General features: G+C 41.3%; 1 protein-coding gene across 3 annotated transcripts in view; it reads right to left on the bottom strand.

The window, feature by feature from the left end:
* The window catches only part of sos2 (son of sevenless homolog 2 (Drosophila)), a 165,754-nt gene extending 142,826 nt beyond the window's left edge, over positions 1–22,928 (bottom strand). For all 3 annotated transcript variants that reach the window (XR_011593122.1, XM_070879245.1, XM_070879246.1), the window contains exon 1: positions 22,250–22,928. Coding sequence is in view for 2 of the 3 variants with exons in the window: in XM_070879245.1 (XP_070735346.1) it covers positions 22,250–22,327 (78 nt within the window). In the remaining variant the exon portion in view is untranslated. The remainder of the gene's footprint in view (positions 1–22,249) is intronic.
* Positions 22,929–23,729: the final 801 nt, after the last annotated feature.

Raw genomic sequence — 23,729 nt, 5'->3', positions numbered from 1 at the left:
ACCTCCTCACCTCCCGCTGCTCGCCGACCTCTTCTGGGCCCCGACATCGCCGCTGGGCTCGACCTTGCACCAAGTGACCTGGGGTCGGGTCTGCCGACGCCAAAATGCTACAAAATGGCAGGCACTGTGCAGCTTGATTGCTGCAGTTGCTGTGAGTGCCGGTCTCTCTCTCTCTCTCTAGGTGTGGAGTGGGGGGGGGGGGGGGGTTCGGTGAGAGAGTGGGGAGGCCGGCACTGATTTTCCAGATCACAGGCCATCCCACATTCCACGCTGCAGTAGCTCCCGCCGCTTTCACGCACAGACCCGACCCCCTGCCGGGGATGGTATCAGACGAGGGATGGTGCCAGATAAGAGAGTCCCAGATAAGAGGTTCAACCTGTATATCCTTCCTTATATACGGAGACCAAAACTGCATCAGTACTCTAGGTGTGGCCTTACCAATACAACATTGCATTTGCCTGCCTGATTACTTGCTGTACCTGTATACTAACTTTTTGTGTTTCATGCACAAGGACACCCAGATCCCTCTGTACTGCAGCACTTTGCAATTTTTCTCCATTTAAATTATAATTTGCTTTTCTATTTTTTCTGCCAAAGTGGATAACCTCACATTTTCCCACATTATACTCCATTTGCCAAATTTTTGCCCATTCACTTAGCCTGTCTATATCCCTTTGCAGATTTCTTGTGTCCTCACAATTTGCTCTCCCACCCATCTTTGTATCATCAGCAAACATGGCTACATTACACTCGGTTCCTTCATCCAAGTCATTAATATAGATTGTAAATAGTTGAGGCCCCAGCACCGATCCCTGCGGCACCCCACTAGTTACTGTTTGCCAACCGGAAGCTAGCATGGGAGCCAGAAAAGGAAGTTGGGTGGCCAACAGTTTACTGCAGATGGGATTGTGGGATCAGGAGGTGGGTCTAATGGATGAAATTAGTTCAGGGAGCACATGGGATCAAAATTAGAACATGGAGTTAGGCTTGGTGAGCAAAAAGGGGAGACAGCATAGGCAGCTGAATAGATTATCTCGATCTTGATGACAAAGAAGTATATGAGCTCCTCACACTTGCTGGAGGTGCGGGTGCACGGTGTGCTCAGGAGGGAATGTAGGACAGGAGGATAATGCAGAGATAGGGTGGGGCAAGACCATGGAGGAATTTATAGATGAGGATTTAGGTCATCTATTTCTACGCTTGCAGAATGTCAGTCTCCTGTTGCAACATCAATTCCTACATCTATCCAACTTTTTTTTTTAAATTCAACGGCTCTGTGTGGTACACTGGGTCAAATATTGGCCTAACATCACTAGCATGGGCTCAAATCCAGCAAGACCGATCTGATGAAATTCTCTCTCTAATGGTTGTAAGGGACCTAAGTGGAAAACTAAAGTCTCATTCATGTTTTTAGTATACTGCACATCCTTTCACACCAATTGGCAAACTAACTCGAAAACCTCTGGATATTTGCTGTGGAAAATGGAAAATGGCACACTGCCACCTTAGGAGAGGAAAGGACGGAGACACATTGTTGGCACAAAGCAGATGGAGCTTTAATGTAGCCATATTATAATGTAAATGTTGGTCCCTTAAGAGGACGAGACCAGGGAATTAGTAATGGGGAATATGGAGATAGCAGAAACTCTGAACAAATATTTTGCATCAGTCTTTACAGTAGAGGACATTAACAATATCCCAACAGTGGATAGTCAAGGGGCTATTGGGAGGGAGGGGGAAGGAACTTAACACAATCACAATCACTAAGGAGGTAGTACTCAGTAAGATAATGGGACTAAAGCCGGATAAATCCCCTGGACCTGATGGCTTGCATCCTAGGGTCTTGAGAAGTAGCAGCAGGGATTGTGGATGCATTGGTTGTAATTTACCAAAATTCCCTGGATTCTTGGAAAAACATAATTCAGTCAGGCAGAATCAGCATGGATTTATGAAAGGGAAGTCATGTTTGATAAATTTGCTGGAATTCTTTAAGGATGTAATGAACAAGGTGGATAAAGGGGAACCAGTGGATGTGGTGTATTTGGACTTCCAGAAGGCATTTGACAAGGTGCCACATAAAAGGTTACTGCACAAGATAAAAGTTCACTGGGTTGGGGGTAATATATTAGCATGGATAGGGGATTGGCTAACTAACAGAAAACAGAGAGTCGGGATGAATGGTTCATTCTCAGGTTGGCAATCAATAGCCAGTGGGGTGCCGCAGGGATCAGTGCTGGGACCCCAACTATTTACAATCTATATTAATGACTTGGAAGAAGGGACAGAGTGTAACGTAGCCAAGTTTGCTGACGATACAATGATGGGAGGAAAAGCAATGTGTGAGGAGGACACAAAAATCTGCAAAAGGACATAGACAGGCTAAGTGAGTGGGCAAAAATTTTGCAGATGGAGTATAATGTTGGAAAGTGTGAGGTCATGCACTTTGGCAGAAAGAATCAAAGAGCAAGTTATTATTTAAATGGATAAAAATTGCAAAGTGTTGCAGTACAGCGGAACCTGGGGATACTTGTGCATGAAACACAAAAGGTTAGTATGCAGGTATAGCAAGTGATCAGGAAGGCCAATGGAATCTTGGCCTTTATTGCAAAGGGGATGGAGTATAAAAGCAGGGAAGTCTTGCTGAAGTTATACAGGGTATTGGTGAGGCCACACCTGGAATACTGCGTGCAGTTTTGGTTTCCATATTTAAGAAAGGATATACTTGCTTTGGAGGCAGTTCAGAGAAGGTTCACTAGATTGATTCCGGAGATGAGGGGGTTGACTTATGAGGAAAGGTTGAGTAGGTTGGGCCTCTACTCATTGGAATTCAGAAGAATGAGAGGTAATCTTATCGAAACGTATAAGATTATACGAGGTCTTGACAAGGTGGATGCAGAGAGGATGTTTCCACTGATAGAGGAGACTAGAAGTAGGGGGTATAATCTTAGAATAAGGGGCCGCCCATTTAAAACTGAGATGAGGAGAAATTTCTTTCAGAGGATTGTAAATCTATGGAATTCGCTGCCGCAGGGAGCTGTGGAAGCTAGTTCAATGAATAAATTTAAGACAGAGATAGACAATTTCTTAACCAATATGGGAATAAGGGATTATGAGGAGCGGGCAGGGAAGTGGACCTGAATCCATGATCAAATCAGCCATGATCGTATTAAATGGCGGAGCAGGCTCAAGGGGTCGTATTGCCTACTCTTGCTCCTATTTCTTATGTTCTTATACCAAATCTGGAATTGCTTGGTGCGGACATTTTTTTTAAATTCGTTCCTAAGATATGGACGTCGCTGGCAAGGCCAGCATTTATTGCCCATCCCTAATTGCCATTGAGAAAATGATGGCAAGTCGCTTTCTTAAACTGCTGCAGTGCATGCAGTGAAGGTACGTCCATAGTGCTATGATGCAAGGTCTCAAAAATGGAAAACCTTTCATTTCCCAGCATTAACATTTTTCACGATATGTACAAAAATTCACACACAAGATGAAAACTTGCATTTATATAGAGCCTTTCATGCTCTCAGGACATTTCAAAGCACTTCACAGCCAATTAGCTACATTTGAGGGCAGTCATTGTCGCAATGTAAGACAAATGACAGCAAATTTGTGCACAGTAAGTTCCAGTAAACATACAAAGATAGAAGATGCAGGTATGTAATGTGTGTCACATGATAAAGACAGCCCAAGGTGCTTCACCTGCTAATTAAATTAATTTTGAACTGAAATAATCTGAACAAACACAAAGTGGAAATAATGGTATTTCAGTAAATAGCAAACATTGTCCATCCAAAGCTGAGAATCTTGCCTAGTCCTTGAAAATCTCTGCAAATGCACAACTGAAATCAGATTTGAACCTAGCTGTAGCCAAGCAACAAACGTGTCAAAATGTATCTGAATTTTTTTTATATGAAAGCAATGGACATTTCCTGGTCCACCAAAAGGAAAACATTTTTGTCAAATAATCACCGATATGCAGCAATTCATCATTAGTAATTAAGAAACTTAGGTAGCAGGTCCTTGAAAAGGGTGCAAGTGGGGATTAAGAGTGAGATGATTTTAATTTCAAAGTATGACATATTGCTGATAATAGATCATGGTGTTTCAGTCTTATTAACCCAAATCTCAAAACTTTAACAAAGGCAACGGATGTTGGAAATCTGAAATATAAACAGAAAATGCTGGAAATACTCAACAGGCCAGGTAACATCTGTGGAGTGAGCAAGAGTTACAGACGAACAGGTTTTAAGCAAGCAGAGGCGGGGGGGGGTGGGGGGGGGGGGGGTGAGGAAGAAGGGAGGAAAGATGCAACACCTGCCCTTTTACCTCCTCTCTTCCCATTATCCAGGGCCCCAAACGCTCCTTCCAAGTGAAACAGTGATTTACTTGTACCTCTTTATTTTAATATACAGCTACTGTATTCGCTGCTCAGGATGCGCTCTCTTCTACATTGGGGAGAGCAAACACAGATTGGGCGATCGCTTTGCTAAACACCTCCGTTCGGTCCGCAAGCATGACCCCGAGTTTCCTGTCGCTTACCATTTTAATTCTCCGTCTCACTCCGTCCTCAGCTTTCTGTTGAGCTTCTTTGGAACAGAGTAGGAAGCACGAGGTACAGCACCTCATCGTTTGATGAGGCATTTTACAGTCTTCCAGATTCAACACTAAGTGCAACAATTTCAGATCATAATCATTGCTCCCATTTTTCCCCAAACGGCAGGTGCAGTCTCCTGTCTTCCACTTCATCACAAACCTTCCCTTTTATTCTTTCCTCCCCTCCCCCTTTTCCTGCCTCTGTGCTTGCTTAAAACCCATTACATCTATCTCTTAACTTTCCCCATTTCTGATAAAAGGAAGAGGCTAATGATGTTGCCAAAAAGAGAAGCAAGTCTGAAGATTGGGAGGATTTTAGAATTCAGCAAAAGGAGGACCAAGAAATTGATGAAGAAAGGAAAAATAGAATGAGAGTAAACTAGCGAGAAACAGAAAAACAGACTGTAAAAGCTTCTGTAGGTATGTAAAACGGAAAAGATTAGCTGAAGTAAATATGGGTCCCTTACGGGCTGAGACACGAGAAATTATAATGGGGAATAAGGAAATAGCAGAGAAATTAAAACAAATACTTTGTGTCCGTCTTCACAGGAGAAGATGCAAAAAGCCTCCCGGAAATAGTGAAGAACCAAGGGTCTAGTGAGAATGAGGAACTGAAATAAATTAGTATCAGTTAAAAAAAATAGTACTGGAGAAATTAACAGGACTGAAAGCCGATAAATCTCTTGGACCTGATGGCTTACAACCTAGGGTTTTGAAAGCGGTGGCTATAGAGATAGTGGACGCATTGATTGTCAATCTTCCAAAATTCCATAGATTCTAGAAAGGTTCCCGCGGATTGGAAGGTAGCAAATGTAACCCTGCTATTTAAGAAAGGTAGAGAATTAAGAGAGAACTACAGACCAGTTAGCCTGACATCAGTAGTAGGAAAAATGCTAGAATCTATTTAGGACGTGGTAACAGGGCACTTAGAAATTAATAATAGGATTGGGCAGAGTCAACATAGATTTATGAAAGGGAAATCATATTTGACAAATCTGTTAAAAGTGTTCTAAGGTTGGAACTAGCAGAATAGATAAGGGGAACCAGTGGACATGGTGTATTTGGATTTTCAGAAGGCATTCCATGGAACAAAATTAGGGCTCATGGGATTGGGGGTAATATACAAGCATAGATTGAGGACTGGTTATCAGATAGAAAACAGAGAGTAGGAATATATGGGTTCATTTTTGGGTTGGCAGGCTGTAACTAGTGTTGTACCGCAAGGATCGGTGCTTGGGCATTAGCTATTCACAATCTATATCAATGATTTGGATGAGGGGATCAAATGCAATATATCCAAGTTTGCTGATGATACAAAGCTGGGTGGGAATGTAGGTTGAGGTGGATACAAAGAGACTGCAAGGGGATATAGACAGGCTAAGTGAGTGGGCAAGAACATGGCAAATGGAGAAATAGGAAGTTATCCACTTTGGTAGGAAAAATAGAAAAGCAGAGTATTTTTTAAACAGTGAAAGATTGGAAAATGTTGGTGTTCAGAGGGACCTGGGTATCCTTGTACATGAATCAATGCAAGTTAACATGCAGGTGCAGTACGCAATTAAGAAAGCAAATGGTATGTTGGCCTTTATTACAAGAGTAAAGATGTCTTATTGCAATTATATAAGGCCCTGGTGAGACCTTACCTGGAGTATTGTGTACAGTTTTGGTCGCCTTACCCAAAGAATGATATACTTGGCATAGAGGGAGTGCAACGAAGGTTCACCAGACTGATTTCTGGGATGGGGAGATTGTCCTATGAAGACAAACTGAGTAGAATTGGCCTATATTCTCTAGAGTTTAGAAAAATGAGAGGTGATCTCATTAAAACATACAAAATTCTTACAGGGCTTGACAGGGTAGATGCAGGGAGGATGGATAGGGAGTCTAGAACCAGGGGCCATAGGCTCAGAATAAGGGGTCAGAATTTAGGACTGAGATCAGGAAAAATTTCTTCACTCAGAAGGTAGTGAATCTTTGGAATTCTCCACCCCAGAGGGCTGTGGAGGCTCAGTCATTGAGTATATTCAAGACAGAGATCGATAGATTTTTGAATATTTAAAAGAATCAAGGGATATTGAGATGAGTTGAGTGATGATCAAGTGGAGTTGAGATAGAAGATCAGCCATGATCTTATTGAATGACAGAGCAGGCTCGAGGGGCCTATTGGCCTATTCCTGCTCCTAATTCTTGTGATCTTAAAGGTCACCGGCCTAAAACTTTAACTCTATTTCTCGCTGGCCTACTGAGTATTTCCAGCATTTTCTGTTTATATCCCAAAACTTTAAGATGTGAAGTACTATTTAATTGGATTCTTTCTAGAGAGTGGTAAAGCCTTCTATATAATATACCTTTTATTAAAAAAGATAACTTTCAAGGTATAAATTGCTAGTTTCCTGTTCAATGCATTCTCAGAGGTGGTGAGCGAAAATGACAAATTTGATGAAAATCCATAATGTGTACCAGGAGTGTTTTAATTGTCGGTGCTAAACAGAAGTCTCTCCATAATGGAGTCCAAGCCTACAGCTGTGCCAAACAAGTGTTTTAAAAAGTACAGATGCACGATTTCCATACTTTTGGCAGCACTCCTGCATATAAGTGACCTGATTATATCTGTAGACTAACAGCACTGCTTTCCCAAGACCAGACCTGTAACATAAAAAGGGTCCCAACACTTGCAGCTTTTCATCAGGTACAATTGTCTTCTTCTGACTCGAGCCATGAAAGATTGGCCACCCTTGAACTTGATTGTTACCATATTTGTGTGGTCACAGGAAGATGTTTATATTATATATACAGAACTGTAAATGTTTCCACATCATTTCTATCCAATCACTACCTTTATACAGGCAAAATGCCAAGGCTGCTATGGGGAAATTACAAACACTGAACAAAACAAAGCTATCCAGTTATAATGAAATTGGGTAGTTCTTGAGTTTAGCTACGAGTTGGCATTTAAGAAGTTCGACTAACTTTATATTAATATCTGTCATACAAGTGGAAAAATCATTCAGTTCCCACCTTGGAATACATTTTGTATACAAAGACTAAATTTATCAACTCTCTAAACTATCCCAACAAGTAACATCTACAATTACTCAGTGCTTCACAGCTGAAGCTTTATAATAATCACAAGCAAACAATATAAGACAAATCTTAAGAGTAATACACACCTTACAGAATCACTAATGTTATAGTTTTAGTAGTCAATGTTCACTGGCATTGCACACAGTGAGTTAAGACTGAGTGCAGTATTCAGGTCAGAGGGGGGGGGGGGGTACAGAATAAATCAGGATGGGGATCAAGAAGGAAGGGATGCAAGGTGGAGAGGAGAGCAAAGAAGTAAGCCCCTTGGTGGCCGATATGGAGAAAATTACTAGTGTAGGTCTGTTTCAATACTGCAACACACCAAGATTCTATAAAATGGTTTAATTTTACAAATGTCTAAAAAAGCTGTTTCTCCTCCAGATAGGCCTGCCCTTCTGATCTAGGGACCAGGGCTGGAATTGAAAATCTCATCTTGGCTTTGGTTCCTGGGGATTTCCAACTGCTGTGGACAAAGTATGTGTGGAGAAATGCATCATGGGAGTTGCACCACAAAAACCCAAGTCACTTGACAACTATACAGAATTAGGACTGGGAAGTTCTCACTTCTTGTTGATAAACTTTGTGTGTGGGAAATATATGCATCATTATAGTTGTATTTTTCGTTTTGCTCCCATCAAACTATAGCATCCCAGAGTGTACTGCAATAACCTGGGGAAGAAATTCACAAAGAACTGTGGTAGGGAGAACAAAACAACAACTTGAGCTAAAGCTTTTCTTTTAGCATCAGTCTGGAAAATGTTTACCACGAGATCAGAGGGATATAGTAATTAAGATGCTTTGATGCTGGCCTCTGACTGCCAAAGTCAACTTAGTAGACTTCGACCATGGAAAACGACCACTTGTTTTAGGTGCTTGTCATTAGAAACTCAAAAGTGACGTTAATGATAGCTTCAGAAATAACTAAAAATCCACCATGGAACATAAGGGAGAGATTTTTTTTATAATCATCGAACAGACTAACTGAACACAGTGGGTTTGAGCTCTGCAGTTCTTTAAAAACGGACCTGGACAACTTTGAGCAAAAAGGTCACTTCCAGTTTTAGAAGGCGAATTGTTAGTCAGGTGGGACAATGATGGGTAATGAGCTATGGCAGTCTGCCTTAGGGGGTTGGAAAGGAATTTTGCGAAGTTTTTCCTAAATTGGCTGCAGTATTTTGCCTCAAACAGAAAATTGTGTGGTTGAAGAGTTAATTGGTGTACGTGTTGCATGGCATCTGGATAGGGTGGGCTTGATGGAGCCGATGGTTTTGAACGATTTATTTCTTTGATATGTGTGCAAGAGGAAAGAGCAAAGCTATTTGCATTTTAAACTATTTTTTTTAAAACTGAGTTTTTAAAAATTTGTAATATATATGTGAGGAATGAGTCTTTCAGTATCAGTAAGGCATGTCATTTTTCCCTCAAGTCAATCATGCAACATACTGCTTCAGTAAATTTACAGTATTACAGTAATAGGTGAACCAATCATATTTAGATTGAAGCTGAACTACAGTAAATCAGAAACTGTACTCCCAGTACCAACACTACTCGTCTGCTAGTGTTAATTCTAAAAGTACATTTGTAGAATATAGTACACAGAAAATAAATCTCAATTTAGTTGCCTTAAAAAAAAAGACACCCTCGCCCAATTCTGTTTTGGGAATTGGATAAGTATTTGAAGGGAAAAAAATTGCTGGGCTACAGGGAAAAGGCAGGAGAGTGAGACTAGCTGAAGTGCTCTTACTGAGTGCCAGCATGGGCTCAATGGGCCAAATGGCCTCCTTCTGTGCTGTAACCATTCTATGATTCTAAGATTTTGGATCAGAAATACAACTGTATTCAAATTGTACCATACAAGACTAAAATACTGTGAACATTTAAAACAAAAGCATTATTGTAACCTACAAATCATTTACCGGAGCAATCTGACATCTGCTGACAATCATTTATGAAGATTGGCTAAAATCAAATAGCAGTTTTAAAGTTATTACTGTGTAAAGCTAGTACAGTATTATACTTCAAGTCTGGTCAACAACTATATGCTGCAGCAGCATATCATGCATTCATCTCCTTGCATCACTGCATGGGGAGGAATAAGAATATATAGAAGTTCTTAACCAAGACACATCTTTTTAAAAAAACTTTCAGTATTGCCAGTATGCTGTTGTCACAGGAATCTCCCTACGGTTTTATTTATGGACGCCACCTCAATGTATTAGAACTTCATCCAATACCTCCTAACCATAAAACGTAACTACGTACTAGAAACATAATTTAAATACGCCTAAATATTGTTCCACAAGAAATGTAATTGAATCAATTTCCAAATAAAATGAAGTTTCACCTGAGGCAACATCAGGAAATACAGCGTTTCTTTGTAACATATTTCACAGCTTTTAAATGCTAAGTTTTTTTTTGAAGAGTGGTAGTCACATTAAACAAACAGAAGAGCAGCGTGCTGAAGTCACACAGTGTTACTCTTGTGGGACAACATATTAAACATAAAAGTGGCTCTCAAGACTTTACCAGTAATCTCCATACAGAAGCTCACACCCAATCTATATACACCGAATTGAATCAAGTAAGAAATTTCCATTATAAAAGGTTTTGCTTTATTTTTTTTTTAAAAAAAGGTATTTATGTGCTATTTCAGCTCTAAGCACATCCTGGATAAGTTTGCTTATCCATTCTCGAACATCAAAATTACACTAAAATTAACATTCAGGTCTTTGTTATTAAATGGCTGGGGGAAAAGTACTTTTGGAACTAATTTTTAAGCCGAATGCCAATTTTTATTAAAACCAGAACATCCTTCAAAATGGGCAATGGAAGCATGGAGATAAAAGTATGGTAAATATTTTAAAGTTAAAAATAATTAGATTGGTTAAGAAAAGAATTACAGACGAGAAAACAGAAGGAAAAAAGGAACAGGGTGAGTGCAGGTAAATAATTTGAAACATTTTATATTATGATCGTGTACAAGGGTTGGTTTAGGATTAATGGCCCAGAAATTGCTGGAATGGCATATCTCGTAGCGAGCGATGTGAACTGCACTTTTTTACCTTACCCTTCAGATTTGCTAGAAGTGTGAATTGACATTGGCACAGCAATGTTAACGTCACATCTGGCACCTCATGAATATGGTGCCCAATGGTCTTTCTCCTTAACAAATGAAATTTAAGAAAGAAATAGAACAAACAACAGAGAAGGAAATAGGGTAAATTAGAGACAGAAAAGGAATTATAGAGAGGGAAATAAAGAGCAATTAAAGAGATGGAGAAAAAAAAGACAGAAAGGTAAAGAAAAGGAAAAAAAATTAAAAAGAACAGAAGAAGGGCATTGTAACCCTGCTGTGTTTGGGAATTGTATTAGTCCTCAAGAAGTTATGAATGAATGAATGGCAGGGTATGTGTGCGAAATATACAAACCTTCTTGAGCCATGAATTATTGAACCAGCATGATCATCATCAGGAACAGTGGAACTGCCTTCATAGGAACATAGGAATTACTGGATGAAAAAAGACTAAAATCCATCTAGTTTGCCTTCTTCTGGAATGATAGAATTGCTAACTAATCCTAGCAAACAATCTCTATCAATTAGTCTACAACAGACTCAGACACGAGGGGTACGTAGCATTGTGGTTGTTATCATAGTGGACTAGTAATCATGAGGCTTGGACTAATCATCCGAAGATGAGAGTTCAAATCCCACCACGGCAGCTGGAGGAATTTAAATTCAGTTAATTAATTAAATAAATCTGGAATTAAAAGGCTAGTATCGTGAAACTACTAGATTGTCTGGTTCACTAATGTCCTTTAGGGAAGGAAACCTGCCATCCTTACCTGGTCTGGCCTATGTGTGACCCCAGACCCAGTGCAATGTGGTTGACTCTTAACTGCCCTCAGAAATGGCCTAACAAACCGTGACTCACCACCACCTTCTCAAGGGCAATTAGGGATGGCCAATAAATGCTGACCCTGCCAGTGACGGCCACATCCCATGAACAAATAAAATGTTAAAAAGGTGAAAAAACCAAAGGAGAGCTTTGGGAATCATCGGTCCAAAGTCACCTTTTTCCTCCTAAGCATGTTACACTTATCATGTCTCAAATTACTCATACTTATTTAAAAAAAAACTAATTTGCATTTCTGAGTGTCAAAGCAGCATTGCATCCTGAAAATTATTTCCTTCAGACACCACCAGGAGTGTGAATGGCAAGACTGGCACAAAAATACTACCAAGATATTTTAAAGTTTTTTTAAAAACCTCAAGGAACAACTTACTACTTGAGAGGATGAGATACCACAGTTTAATTAGGCACTTTACAGTACTGTACCGGACTCAACATTGCGTTCAATAATTTCAGATCATAACCACTGTCCCCATTTTTTCAGGTAGCAGCTGTTAGTAATGATTCTGCTATTCCCATTTACCCCTCCCCTAGACCCATCTTTTGTTTCTTGACCTGTCCCATTATCATCCCCTTTTGCTCACACCATCATCACTTTTATCATTTAATCTCTTCTGCCTTCCACCCGGTCACAGGACTTCCCTTTTGTTCTTTCCTCCCCTCCGGCCTTTCCCTGCCTCTATACTTGCTTATAACCTGTTACATCTCTAACTTTTTCCAATTCTGATGAAAGATCATCAACCTTAAACGTTAACTCAGTTTCTCTCTCTACAGATGCTGCCTGACCTGCTGACTATTTCCAGCATTTTCTGTTTTTATTGCAGAATTCCAGCATCCGCAGTATTTTGCTTTTACTTTCCACAGTTTAATTGTTCCTTTCAGGGCCTTCAAGGTTGAGTGGCATGTCAGCACCATAAATCACGTCAGCACCATAAATCACGTCATTACCAGCCCTAAATGACTGCAACGAGATTAATTTGCATTAAAGACGCAAGTCCAGCAATTTCATGATGTGCACTGAACTTCAAGGGAGAGGCTCAAGGCAAGGGTACAATTCTTTTAGTTTTGTCGAGACCAATGGTGGAGCAGCACAAATCATCCAGCAATTTGTGAAGATGTTAAACCGAGGCCCCATTTGCACTCTCAGGAGACTTTTGAGAGACTTTTTATCCTGGCCAATATTTATCCCTCTATTAACATAATTAAAACACATTATCTGATCATTTATCACATTGCTGATTGTGAGAAGACGATTGAGGAGAACTCGAGCGACAACCTTCCTAGTGGCTGAAAGCAGGGAGATTGCCCTGTAGATGCCGCAGTCGGACTTGTCCCCCTTTTTAAAAATGGTCACAATCACTGATCTCTGAGATCTCCCGGCATGCTCTCCTCCCTCCAGATGAGAGATGAGGTCATGTATCCGCGCCAACAGTGCCTCTCCGCCATATTTTAGCGCCCCAGCAGGGGTTCCATCCGCATCCATAGCCTTGTTATTCTTAGGCTGTTTTATGGCTTTGCCTACCTCGTGCAACGTTGGCGTTTCACTGAGTGGGTGGCGGGTGGCATGCTGCGGGATGGAATAGAGAACACTCGAGTCAAAGGCAGAGTCATGATTGAGGAAATCTTCAAAGTACTTCTTCCATTGGGCCCTGACAGCCTCTGCGTCCTTGATGAGTGTTTCCCCGTTCTTGGGAGTTTGGACTATAGGTGGCCTTGACTGCAGTGAAGAATCCTCGCATATCGTGGCTGTCAGCCAGTTGTTGTATCTCCTGTGCTTTCTCCATCCACCATCTGTTTTTAGGTCCCGAGTTTTTTGTTGGACCTGAGCCTTGAGCCATCTGTAATGTTGTTTTGCAGCTCCCGAGTTGGGCTGTTGCTTAAGGCTCAGAAATGCTTTACGCTTGCGATCTATTAGTTCTTCAATCTCCTGATCATTTTCATCAAACCAGTCCTGATGTTTTCTGGTTGAGTAACCAAGTATCTCTTCACAGGCTCTGGTTTATAGTGGCTGCAGTATATGAACGATGCCTGCATCTGTGCACATTCAGAGGCTGAACTCCAGGACATAGTCAATGTATTCACTGAGGCACATGAAAGCATGGGCCTTACGCTTAACATCCGTAAGACAAAGGTCCTTCACCAGCCTGTCATCGCCGCACAGCACTGCCCTCCAATAATCAAGATCTACGGCACAGCCCTGGACAACGTGCACCATTTCCCATATCTCGGGAGCCTCTTATCAACAAAGGCAGACATTGTTGCAGAGATTCAGCATCGCCCCCGGTGCGCCAGTTCAGCCTTCGGCAGCCTGCGGAAGGAGTGTTTGAAGACCAGGCCCTCAAATCTACCACCAAACTCATGGTCTACAGGGCTGTAGTAATACCCGCCCTGCTGTATGGGTCTGAGGCATGGACGATGTACAGAAGGCACTTCAAGTCGCTGGAGATATATCACCAACGATGTCTCCGCAAAATCCTGCAAATCTCCTTGGAGGACAGGCACACCAACATCAGTGTCCTCGACCAGGCTAACATCCCCAGTAGTGAAGCACTGACCACACTCAATCAGCTTTGCTGGGCAGGCCACATAGTACGCATGCCAGATACGAGACTCCCGAAGCCAATGCTTTATTCGGAGCTCCTTCATGGTAAACGAGCCAAAGGAGGACAGCGGAAACGTTATGAGGACACCCTCAAAGCCTCCCTGGTAAAGTGCGACATCACCACTGACACCTGGAAGACCCTGGCCGCAGACCGCCCGAGGTGGAGAAAGTCCATCCGGGAGGGCGCTGAGCTCTTTGAGTCTCGGCGCAAGGAGCATGAAGAGGCCAGGCGCAGGCAGCAGAAGGAGCGCACAGCAAACCAGCCCCATCGACCGCTTCCCCCGACGAATATCTGTCCCACCTGTAACAGGGTCTGTGGCTCTCGTATCGGACTGTTCAGCCATCAAATAACTCACTTTGGGAGTGAAAGTAAGTCCTCCTCAATTCCGAGGGACTGCCTATGATCATGATGATAAAGAAGGCAAATGATATGTTGGCCTTCATAGCTAGGGGATTTGAATATAGGAGCAGGGAGGTCATACTGCAGTTGTACAGGGCCTTGGTGAGGCCTCACCTGGAATATTGTGTTCAGTTTTGGTCTCCTAGTCTGAGGAAGGACATTCTTGCTATTGAGGGAGTGCAGCGAAGATTCACCAGACTGATTCCAGAGATGGCTGGGTTGTCATATGAGGAGAGACTGGATCAACTGGGCCTTTATTCACTGGCGTTTAGAAGGATGAGAGGGGATCTCATGGAAACATATAGGATTCTGACGGGACTGGACAGGTTAGATGCGGGAAGAATGTTCTCGATGTTGGGGAAGTCCAGAACCAGGGGACATAGTCTTAGGATAAGGGGTAGAATCATAGAAAATAGGTGCAGGAGTAGGCCATTCGACCCTTCGAGCTTGCACCGCCATTCAATGAGTTCATGGCTGAACATGCAACTTCAGTACCCCATTCCTGCTTTCTCGCCGTACCCCTTGATCCCCCTAGTCGTAAGGACTAGATCTAACTCGTTTTTGAATATATTTAGTTAATTGGCCTCAACAACTTTCTGTGGTAGAGAATTCCACAGATTCACCACTCTTTGGGTGAAGAAGTTTCTCCTCAGCTCGATCCTAAATGGCTTCCCCTTATCCTTAGACTGTGACCCTGGTTCTGGACTTCCCCAACATTGGGAACATTCTTCCTGCATCTAACCTGTCTAAACCCATCAGAGTTTTAAACGTTTCTGTGAGATCCCCTCTCATTCTTCTGAACTCCAGTGAATACAAGCCCAGTTGATCCAGTCTTTCTTGATATGTCAGTTCCGCCATCCCGGGAATCAGTCTGGTGAACCTTTGCTGCACTCCCTCAATAGCAAGAATGTCCTTCCTCAAGTTAAGAGACCAAAACTGTACACAATATTCCAGGTGTGGCTTCACAAAGGCCCTGTACAACTGTAGCAACACCTCCCTGCCCCTGTACTCAAAACCCCTCGCTATGAAGGCCATTTGCTTTCTTAACCGCCTGCTGTACCTGCATGCCAACCTTCAATGATTGATGTACCATGACACCCAGGTCTCGTAGCACCTCCACTTTTCCTAATCTGTCACCATTCAGATAATAGTCTATCTCTCTGTTTTTACCACCAAAGTGGATAACCTCACATTTATCCACATTATACTTCATCTGCCATGCATTTGCCCACTCACCTAACCTATCCAAGTCACTCTGCAGCCTCAGAGCATCCTCCTCGCAGCTCACACTGCCAACCAATTTAGTGTCATCCGCAAATTTGGAGATACTACATTTAATCTCCTCGTCTAAATCATTAATGTACAATGTAAACAGCTGGGGCTCCAGCACAGAACCTTGCAGTACCCCACTAGTCACTGCCTGCCATTCTGAAAAGTACCCATTTACTCCTACTCTTTGCTTCCTGTCTGCCAACCAGTTCTCAATCCATGTCAGCACACTACCCCCAATCCCATGTGCTTTAACTTTGCACATTAATCTCTTGTGTGGGACCTTGTCGAAAGCCTTTTGAAAGTCCAAATATACCACATCAACTGGTTCTCCCTTGTCCACTCTACTGGAAACAGCCTCAAAAAATTCCATAAGATTTGTCAAGCATGATTTCCCTTTCACAAATTCATGCTGACTTGGACCTATCATGTCACCTCTTTCCAAATGCGCTGCTATGACATCCTTAATAATTGATTCCATCATTTTACCCACTACTGATGTCAGGCTGACCGGTCTATAATTCCCTGTTTTCTCTCTCCCTCCTTTTTTTAAAAAAAGTGGGGTTACATTGGCTACCCTCCACTCCATAGGAACTGATCCAAAGTCTATGGAATGTTGGAAAATGACTGTCAATGCATCCGCTATTTTCAAGGCCACCTCCTTAAGTACTCTGGGATGCAGTCCATCAGGCCCTGGGGATATATCGGCCTTCAATCCCATCAATTTCCCCAACACAATTTCCCAACTAATACGGATTTCCCTCAGTTCCTCCTTCTTACTAGACCCGCTGACCCCTTTTATATCCGGAAGGTTGTTTGTGTCCTCCTTAGTGAATACCGAACCAAAGTACTTGTTCAATTGGTCTGCCATTTCTTTGTTCCCAGTTATGACTTCCCCTGATTCTGACTGCAGGGGACCTACGTTTGTCTTTACTAACCTTTTTCTCTTTACATATCTATAGAAGCTTTTGCAGTCCGTCTTAATGTTCCCTGCAAGCTTCCTCTCGTACTCTATTTTCCCTGCCCTAATCAAACCCTTTGTCCTCCTCTGCTGAGTTCTAAATTTCTCCAAGTCCCCGGGTTCGCTGCTATTTCTGGCCAATTTGTATGCCACTTTCTTGGCTTTAATACTATCCCTGATTTCCCTTGATAGCCACGGTTGAGCCACCTTCCTTTTTTATTTTTACGCCAGACAGGGAAGTACAATTGTTGTAATTCATCCATGCAGTCTCTAAATGTCTGCCATTGCCCATCCACAGTCAACCCCTTAAGTATCATTCGCCAATCTATCCTAGCCAATTCACGCCTCATACCTTCAAAATTACCCCTCTTTAAATTCTGGACCATGGTCTCTGAATTAACTGTTTCATTCTCCATCCTAATGTAGAATTCCACCATATTGTGGTCACTCAGGTCCTGCTGTCGGCTGGCATGGGCAACCTTTTTTACTGGAGGAGTTGCGAATGATACTGAACACTATGAAAGCATCAATGAACAGTCCAACTCCTGACCTAATGGTGGAGGGTAGGTATTGTTGAAGCAGATGAAGATGGTTGAGCCAAGGACAGTGTTGAAGCAGCTGAATTTTAATTTGGCTGAGGAACTCCTGCAGCAATATCCTGGGGCTGCAATAATTGACCTCTGACAACCTTCCTATGTGTCAAGTATGATTCCAGCAACTGGAGGGTTTCCCCTTTGAACTGCTGCTCTCCTCTCCCCAACCCCACCTACATCCTCAATCCCCCGCCAACCAAAATTCTCACAGTTTTGCTTGGGATCTTTGAGCTATTCTCAATCAAATGCTGCCTTGATATAAAGGGCTGCTACTCTCACCTCTCCTCTGGAATTCAGCTTTTGCATCACATCTGGATCAAGGCTGAGGTAAGGTTTGGTGAAGCCCAAACTGACTGTCAGTAAACAAGTTATTGGTATTGGTCAGTAAGCAAGTTATTAGTCCCTTTATGGTACTATTGATGACTTGTTCCTTCAGTTTACTGATGATTTGTTGGAGGCGGATAGGCTAAGAATTGACCAGGATAGATTGTCTTATTTTTTGTGGATAAGACATACCTGGGCAATGTTCCACATTATTGGGTAGATGGCAATATCATAGCTGTACTGAACAGCTTGGCTAAGGAAGCAACTAGCTCTGGTACACAGGTCTTCCGCACCACAGGATGCTGTCCGGGCCCATAGCCTTTGTTGTGTCTACATCAAGGTCAGCTGTGCACTTTTCATTGTTGTCCTGACTGAGATCAGCCAACGCAAAAATCAAATGCAGAGCCTCTCGGTACAAGATTGCCTCCTAGAATTATGCTACCTGTACTGGTATTGGTTTGATTCCTATCCAATATTTTGTATTTGTTTTCATTTATATAGTACCTTTCACGACCTCGGGATGCCCCAAAGCGCTTTGCAGCCAATGACATATTTTGAAGTGTAGTCACTGTTGCATGTTGGGAAAGTTTAAATTGTAACTCAGTACTATAAATCATACACGTTCATCCATCCGGGAGATTTTGCATTATAGGTTTTAAAAAATATATATTCGTTCTCGTCTCCCACACTAATCTCATGTGAGTCCTCTGGACAAAATGGAAAACTGAAGGCAAAAAGCAATGTACTTCCCCATACAAGTGAAGAAAAACCAGAGGGAGTTACTACACGCATACTTCCTGCAACCAGCTACACAAGTGATATGGGTAAAAATCTGACTACGATAGGTCTGGAAACAGAATTTCTTTATAAAATAAGTGGGGGATAATAAAATGGCAACTAAAATAAACACAATAAACAAGCAGAATTAATTTCAAAAATTATTTTCAGAAAGAGAATATTCCATCCTGTGCTCTTGAAATATTTAAAACTTATCAGCCAGAAGTGCAGCCCGATGCAAGCACCTAAGCAGAGCTTTCTTACAACAAGGAGCTGCAATTCACAACCAGTTAATGTAACAGGGATCTTGCCAGCTACACACCATTCTTTGCAACAGTCTCAGATAAGAAGTGCAGTATGACCACAGCGGAGAGAACGTTATGACTGACCAAAACAATTAAAATGTGGGAGACAGTGTGTGGCCTTGCTTACATTTTGCAAATGGACACTGATCAACAATTTTAAGTGTCCCCATTTTCCATCTGCAACATAACGGACGGTTTTCTAATTTCAGTTAACTGGGAGCGGAGCAACACAGGTTAAAACATATAATTGGAAAACTGGTGGTGTTTACAGCTGACTATAGCTGTACTTTTGATCAACAAAATTTATCAGCAGGATGTATTGTTAAAAATTCCAATTGCTTCCTTCATTAGTAACATTATCCTTGTAATTCTAAATGCAGTATCTAACAAAAATTTAAACTGTTCAACAATTTAAACTTTCCCAACATGCAACAGTGACTACACTTCAAAGTATGTCATTGGCTGCAAAGCGCTTTGGGGCGTCCCGAGGTCGTGAAAGGTATATATAAATGAAAGCATCAAATACAAAATATTGAATAGGAATCAAGCCAATACCAGTACAGGTAGCATAATTCTAGGAGGCAATCCTTGTACTGCTTGAGCTTTGCACCAGGTATGGTGTTAACTGTGTCTAGTGTGAAGTTAAGTTGAGTTCCCAGACAATCCACTGGATCACAAGCATTTATTTCTAATTGAAAAAAAAACTTAATTTTTAAGCTTTATCAAGCAATCCCACACTCTCATTAGAATGTAACTGGCAGTCCAAAGATATGCATGGACCTGGTGAGGCCGCACCTGGAGTACTGCGTGCAGTTTTGGTCACCTTTCTTAAGGAAGGATATACTAGCTTTGGAGGGGGTACAGATTCACTAGGCTGATTCCGGAGATGAGGGGTTTACCTTATGATGATAGATTGAGTAGACTGGGTCTTTACTCGTTGGAGTTCAGAAGGATGAGGGGTGATCTTAGAGAAACATTTAAAATAATGAAAGGGATAGACAAGATAGAGGCAGAGAGGTTGTTTCCACTGGTCCGGGAGACTAGAACTAGGGGGCACAGCCTCAAAATACGGGGGAGCCAATTTAAAACCGAGTTGAGAAGGAATTTCTTCTCCCAGAGGGTTGTGAATCTGTGGAATTCTCTGCCCAAGGAAGCAGTTGAGGCTAGCTCATTGAATGTATTCAAATCACAGATCGATAGATTTTTAACCAATAAGGGAATTAAGGGTTACGGGGAGCGGGCGGGTAAGTGGAGCTGAGTCCAGGGCCAGATCAGCCATGATCTTGTTGAATGGCGGAGCAGGCCCGAGGGGCTAGATGGCCTACTCCTGTTCCTAATTCTTATGTTCTTATGTTCTTATGTTCTGTATGGTCACTAAGCAATGACACAGGAATAATGAGAGTCTGACTGTTCCATATGACATTTTACAGGTGCAAGATTAGTGTCTGTAGTGTGACCAGTCTTTATTATTCCACAGAGCAGAATTAAATCAGATTGCACAGCCCTATTTGGAACACAGTGTATGAAAACAGATTATCATACTGATGACGGCATACCATACTTACTTCATGAGGAAGGAAGTCCCTTATGAGAAAGAAATGCCTGCAATACACTGCTATATTCGATGGGGCAGTGCTCTAATTGCATTTAAATTTATTCCAGAACATAAGGATTAAGTAATAAAAATAACTTGCTTGAACACCGAAAATGTTGGAATTTACATTCCTAATTAATTCCACAAAAAAATAGCTTAAATTGCACCTGCAAGAGTTTACTCAACCTATAAATGTCCAGTACAGATGAAAAGTGAATTCTTGTATTCCTTTTATTCTTATTTTACTTATTTCCTTTTGGGACATCACACGGACATGAGTAGGCTTGTATCTACTAAGTTACTTCTTGTGTATCCACAAAAGTCACACAGTAAGATCCTAATTATTTAAAGCTTATTATTTTATGATAAAAATACATATTGTTCAATAAAAGCATGTAGGGCAATTTTTGTTTGAGATGAATTGGATAGATCTATGGTTAAAAAATAATTAAATCCACAGACTGCTGCAGCGCAGCCATGTAAAAATGGAAAGTAAATATTGGGTATGATGGAAAACATTTTATATAACCCCCTTCTTAAGTGGAGTTGTGAACCAGCAACATAGATTATGATTTACATATAGAATTATAATGTTATTAATTCCCAGACAGAAAATGTCACAAGGACTCATTGTCTATGATACAGACCATAATTATAAATGATGCAGGATATCACTGCTACCAATTGAGAAATATGATACATGTATGGTCAGTAGCAATATTGCAATTCTATTGATCATTAATCTTCAACCACTCTGGCACATCTATTGCTCATTTTATTAGTACAGAAATACAAAGCTCTGAAGCATCTGCCATAAAATAATTGCAGCAAGTTACAATGCATATTTTTACATTTTTAACCAAGATCAGATCCTGTGGAGAAAAAAATACACATCCAAAACACAATATTTTCACTGAAAACACTTTAGCTATAATTCATACTTGTATTAATAATTCTGTAGTGTGTAGCAGTTTTAAAAAAACAGTAAATTATAAATATCAAATTTGAAGGAAAGTTGTCTTTTTGTTGGTCTCAAGTTCCCAAACAGAAATGCTTGCCCATTTTTCACTTGTTCAACACAATATTGTGGTAATGCATTGTTAACATAGAATTATGACTCCCAGTGTTAAATTCATTAACTTTGGCTAATGTACGTTTCAAGTGATCTGTGTTATCCTACTGGCTACAAGCTAATGAACAATTGTCGTTAGATGTACTTACAAGTTATATGTGACACCAGTAGTTTAAAACTGAAAATATGGTGTATCTAGTACACTTTACTTACAAATGATAATACTAGATTACTTATGGAATTATGCATAAGTTTTTAAAAACTATTACCTGGATTCCTTTAATTTACACCAGGGGTCAAATGAAATCCAACAACTTGCCTAATGCAGTTTACTCGTCCTAATTCAATTTATCTAATAATTCAAATTTTAGTACTAATTTTTCACATCATTATGAATTTAAATTATTGGAAATGTCAATTTTAATCACAAAAACGACTTTGAATTATCAGGAGTAGACTACATACGTAGAAAACAAGTAAGCCAGAAGCAATCTGATAAAGAAATACATCAATTATTGTTATTGGTTAATAATAATCTTGCAGCCAAAAATCGTTTTGTATAATTCCATTTTAAATACTTCACTTGTACCTGCTGCAAAATCAGACATGATTACACTTGAGACCAGTGGCGCGAGGCGAATCTGTAGCGTACAACAAGTTGCAGTCCAAGAGACACTTTGCCACCATTATCTTCCTTCCCTTTCCCAAATATCGACGTTGCACATTTAAAACATAAAAAGTATGCATTATATTATCATTACCTTGAGTAAAGCTGGTACAAACAGCCCCCGCCATTTCGGACTGTTCTCCTCACTGAAGAAATCATAAGGCTGTTGCATGGCTCTTGGACACAACACTCGGCATCGGCCTCTACTTCAACCGGCGGCGACCACACTTGAGTCTCAAAAAAGAAAGCAGAAATATTTCCCCTCCGTTTGTTTTTATATCAAATAACAATTCATATCAAGTGCAAGTCCTCGCAGCTCTCACGTTGTTTAGCATGGCAGTCGCAGACAGAAAGGAGAGCTGAAATACGAGAGAAATGATTGATCCGGCGGCCGAGCCGAGAGTTCAGACATCCCTGGATAATTCCCCGCACAGCACGGGTCTAACTTCACTCCGCTTTGCTGCTGTGTGAATTAGTCTCCTCCCAGATTGAATCAAGTCTTGGTTGGACAAACAATGGCATTAATATTGTGATCACCCATTGAAGGCACAACGCTCTGTGCTGTTTAGAAGCGCTTTCCGCTGGGGCTGCAGCGAATGGCGATTCCCCGGCCTCGCGGTGTCCGCGCGCCGCTTCATTCTCCCTCGCTGGCTCGCGGACCCATTTTATAAATTCAATAAAAACCCAAATAGAATCACAACCCGTCACTCGCGCTCCCAGGGCATTCTATTTACCGCAGAGGCCACAGTGCGCACGCGCGAGCTGGGCGGCCCCCTCCTTACGCACTCCTGCCAAATGCGGAAAGAGTTGAGGATCGAGGCTGAGAACATCAGTAGCAGACAGTGAAGACGATGAGGTTTGCACTTCACTTAACTCGCTCACTACTGAACCCAAGCCGCTTTATTTTGTTGCTCAGATATATTTTTTTTGGGGGGGGGGGTTATAATGCCTATTTCTCCCGTCTTAGGAATACATGGACGTAATGTTAATTACGAAAATATCTTTTAAAACATCATGTATGGCAGTTCGATACTTTGTATTCTATGTGAGTGTATAGATATCGATACACACTATATTTATCTACACATTTATTTCCAGATAATCCTCGCTGTAAAAAAATGCAAATGTCCCCGACAAGAGGAGCTTTGCACTAAATGCCACAAATTGCAGCATTGCCCTTTCCCTATGTCAAATTCCTAATGCGTTCAGCATACCTTTGCACAGAGAGCGAACTAGATTTTTAAAAAGAAAATCTAGACGATAATAAATAGCTGCGAGTGAGACTAAATATTTAATCCAAGTCATTGGAGGTTCACATTTGCGGTTTATGACATCAGAATTAGGCTTGTGGTTCTATCACCTATTTATGGTATTACATTTATTTTACGAGCAAGACTAAACGTATAACTCACGAAATAAATATTCGTCAACATGAGTATGTGCATATCAGTCTCCTCATAGAATAAAAACTGTATTAAATTGCCGGTCTGAGTATTTTGATTCTACAACAATTTTTATTTTCTAGTTTGTATATCTAATTTCCAGCTGGATTACTTGAGGACTCATTTCTACCG

This window comes from Pristiophorus japonicus, chromosome 4 (genome assembly GCF_044704955.1).
Source record: "Pristiophorus japonicus isolate sPriJap1 chromosome 4, sPriJap1.hap1, whole genome shotgun sequence".
NCBI classification, from domain to species: domain Eukaryota; kingdom Metazoa; phylum Chordata; class Chondrichthyes; family Pristiophoridae; genus Pristiophorus; species Pristiophorus japonicus.
This window is presented reverse-complemented; position numbering and strand designations above follow the sequence as displayed.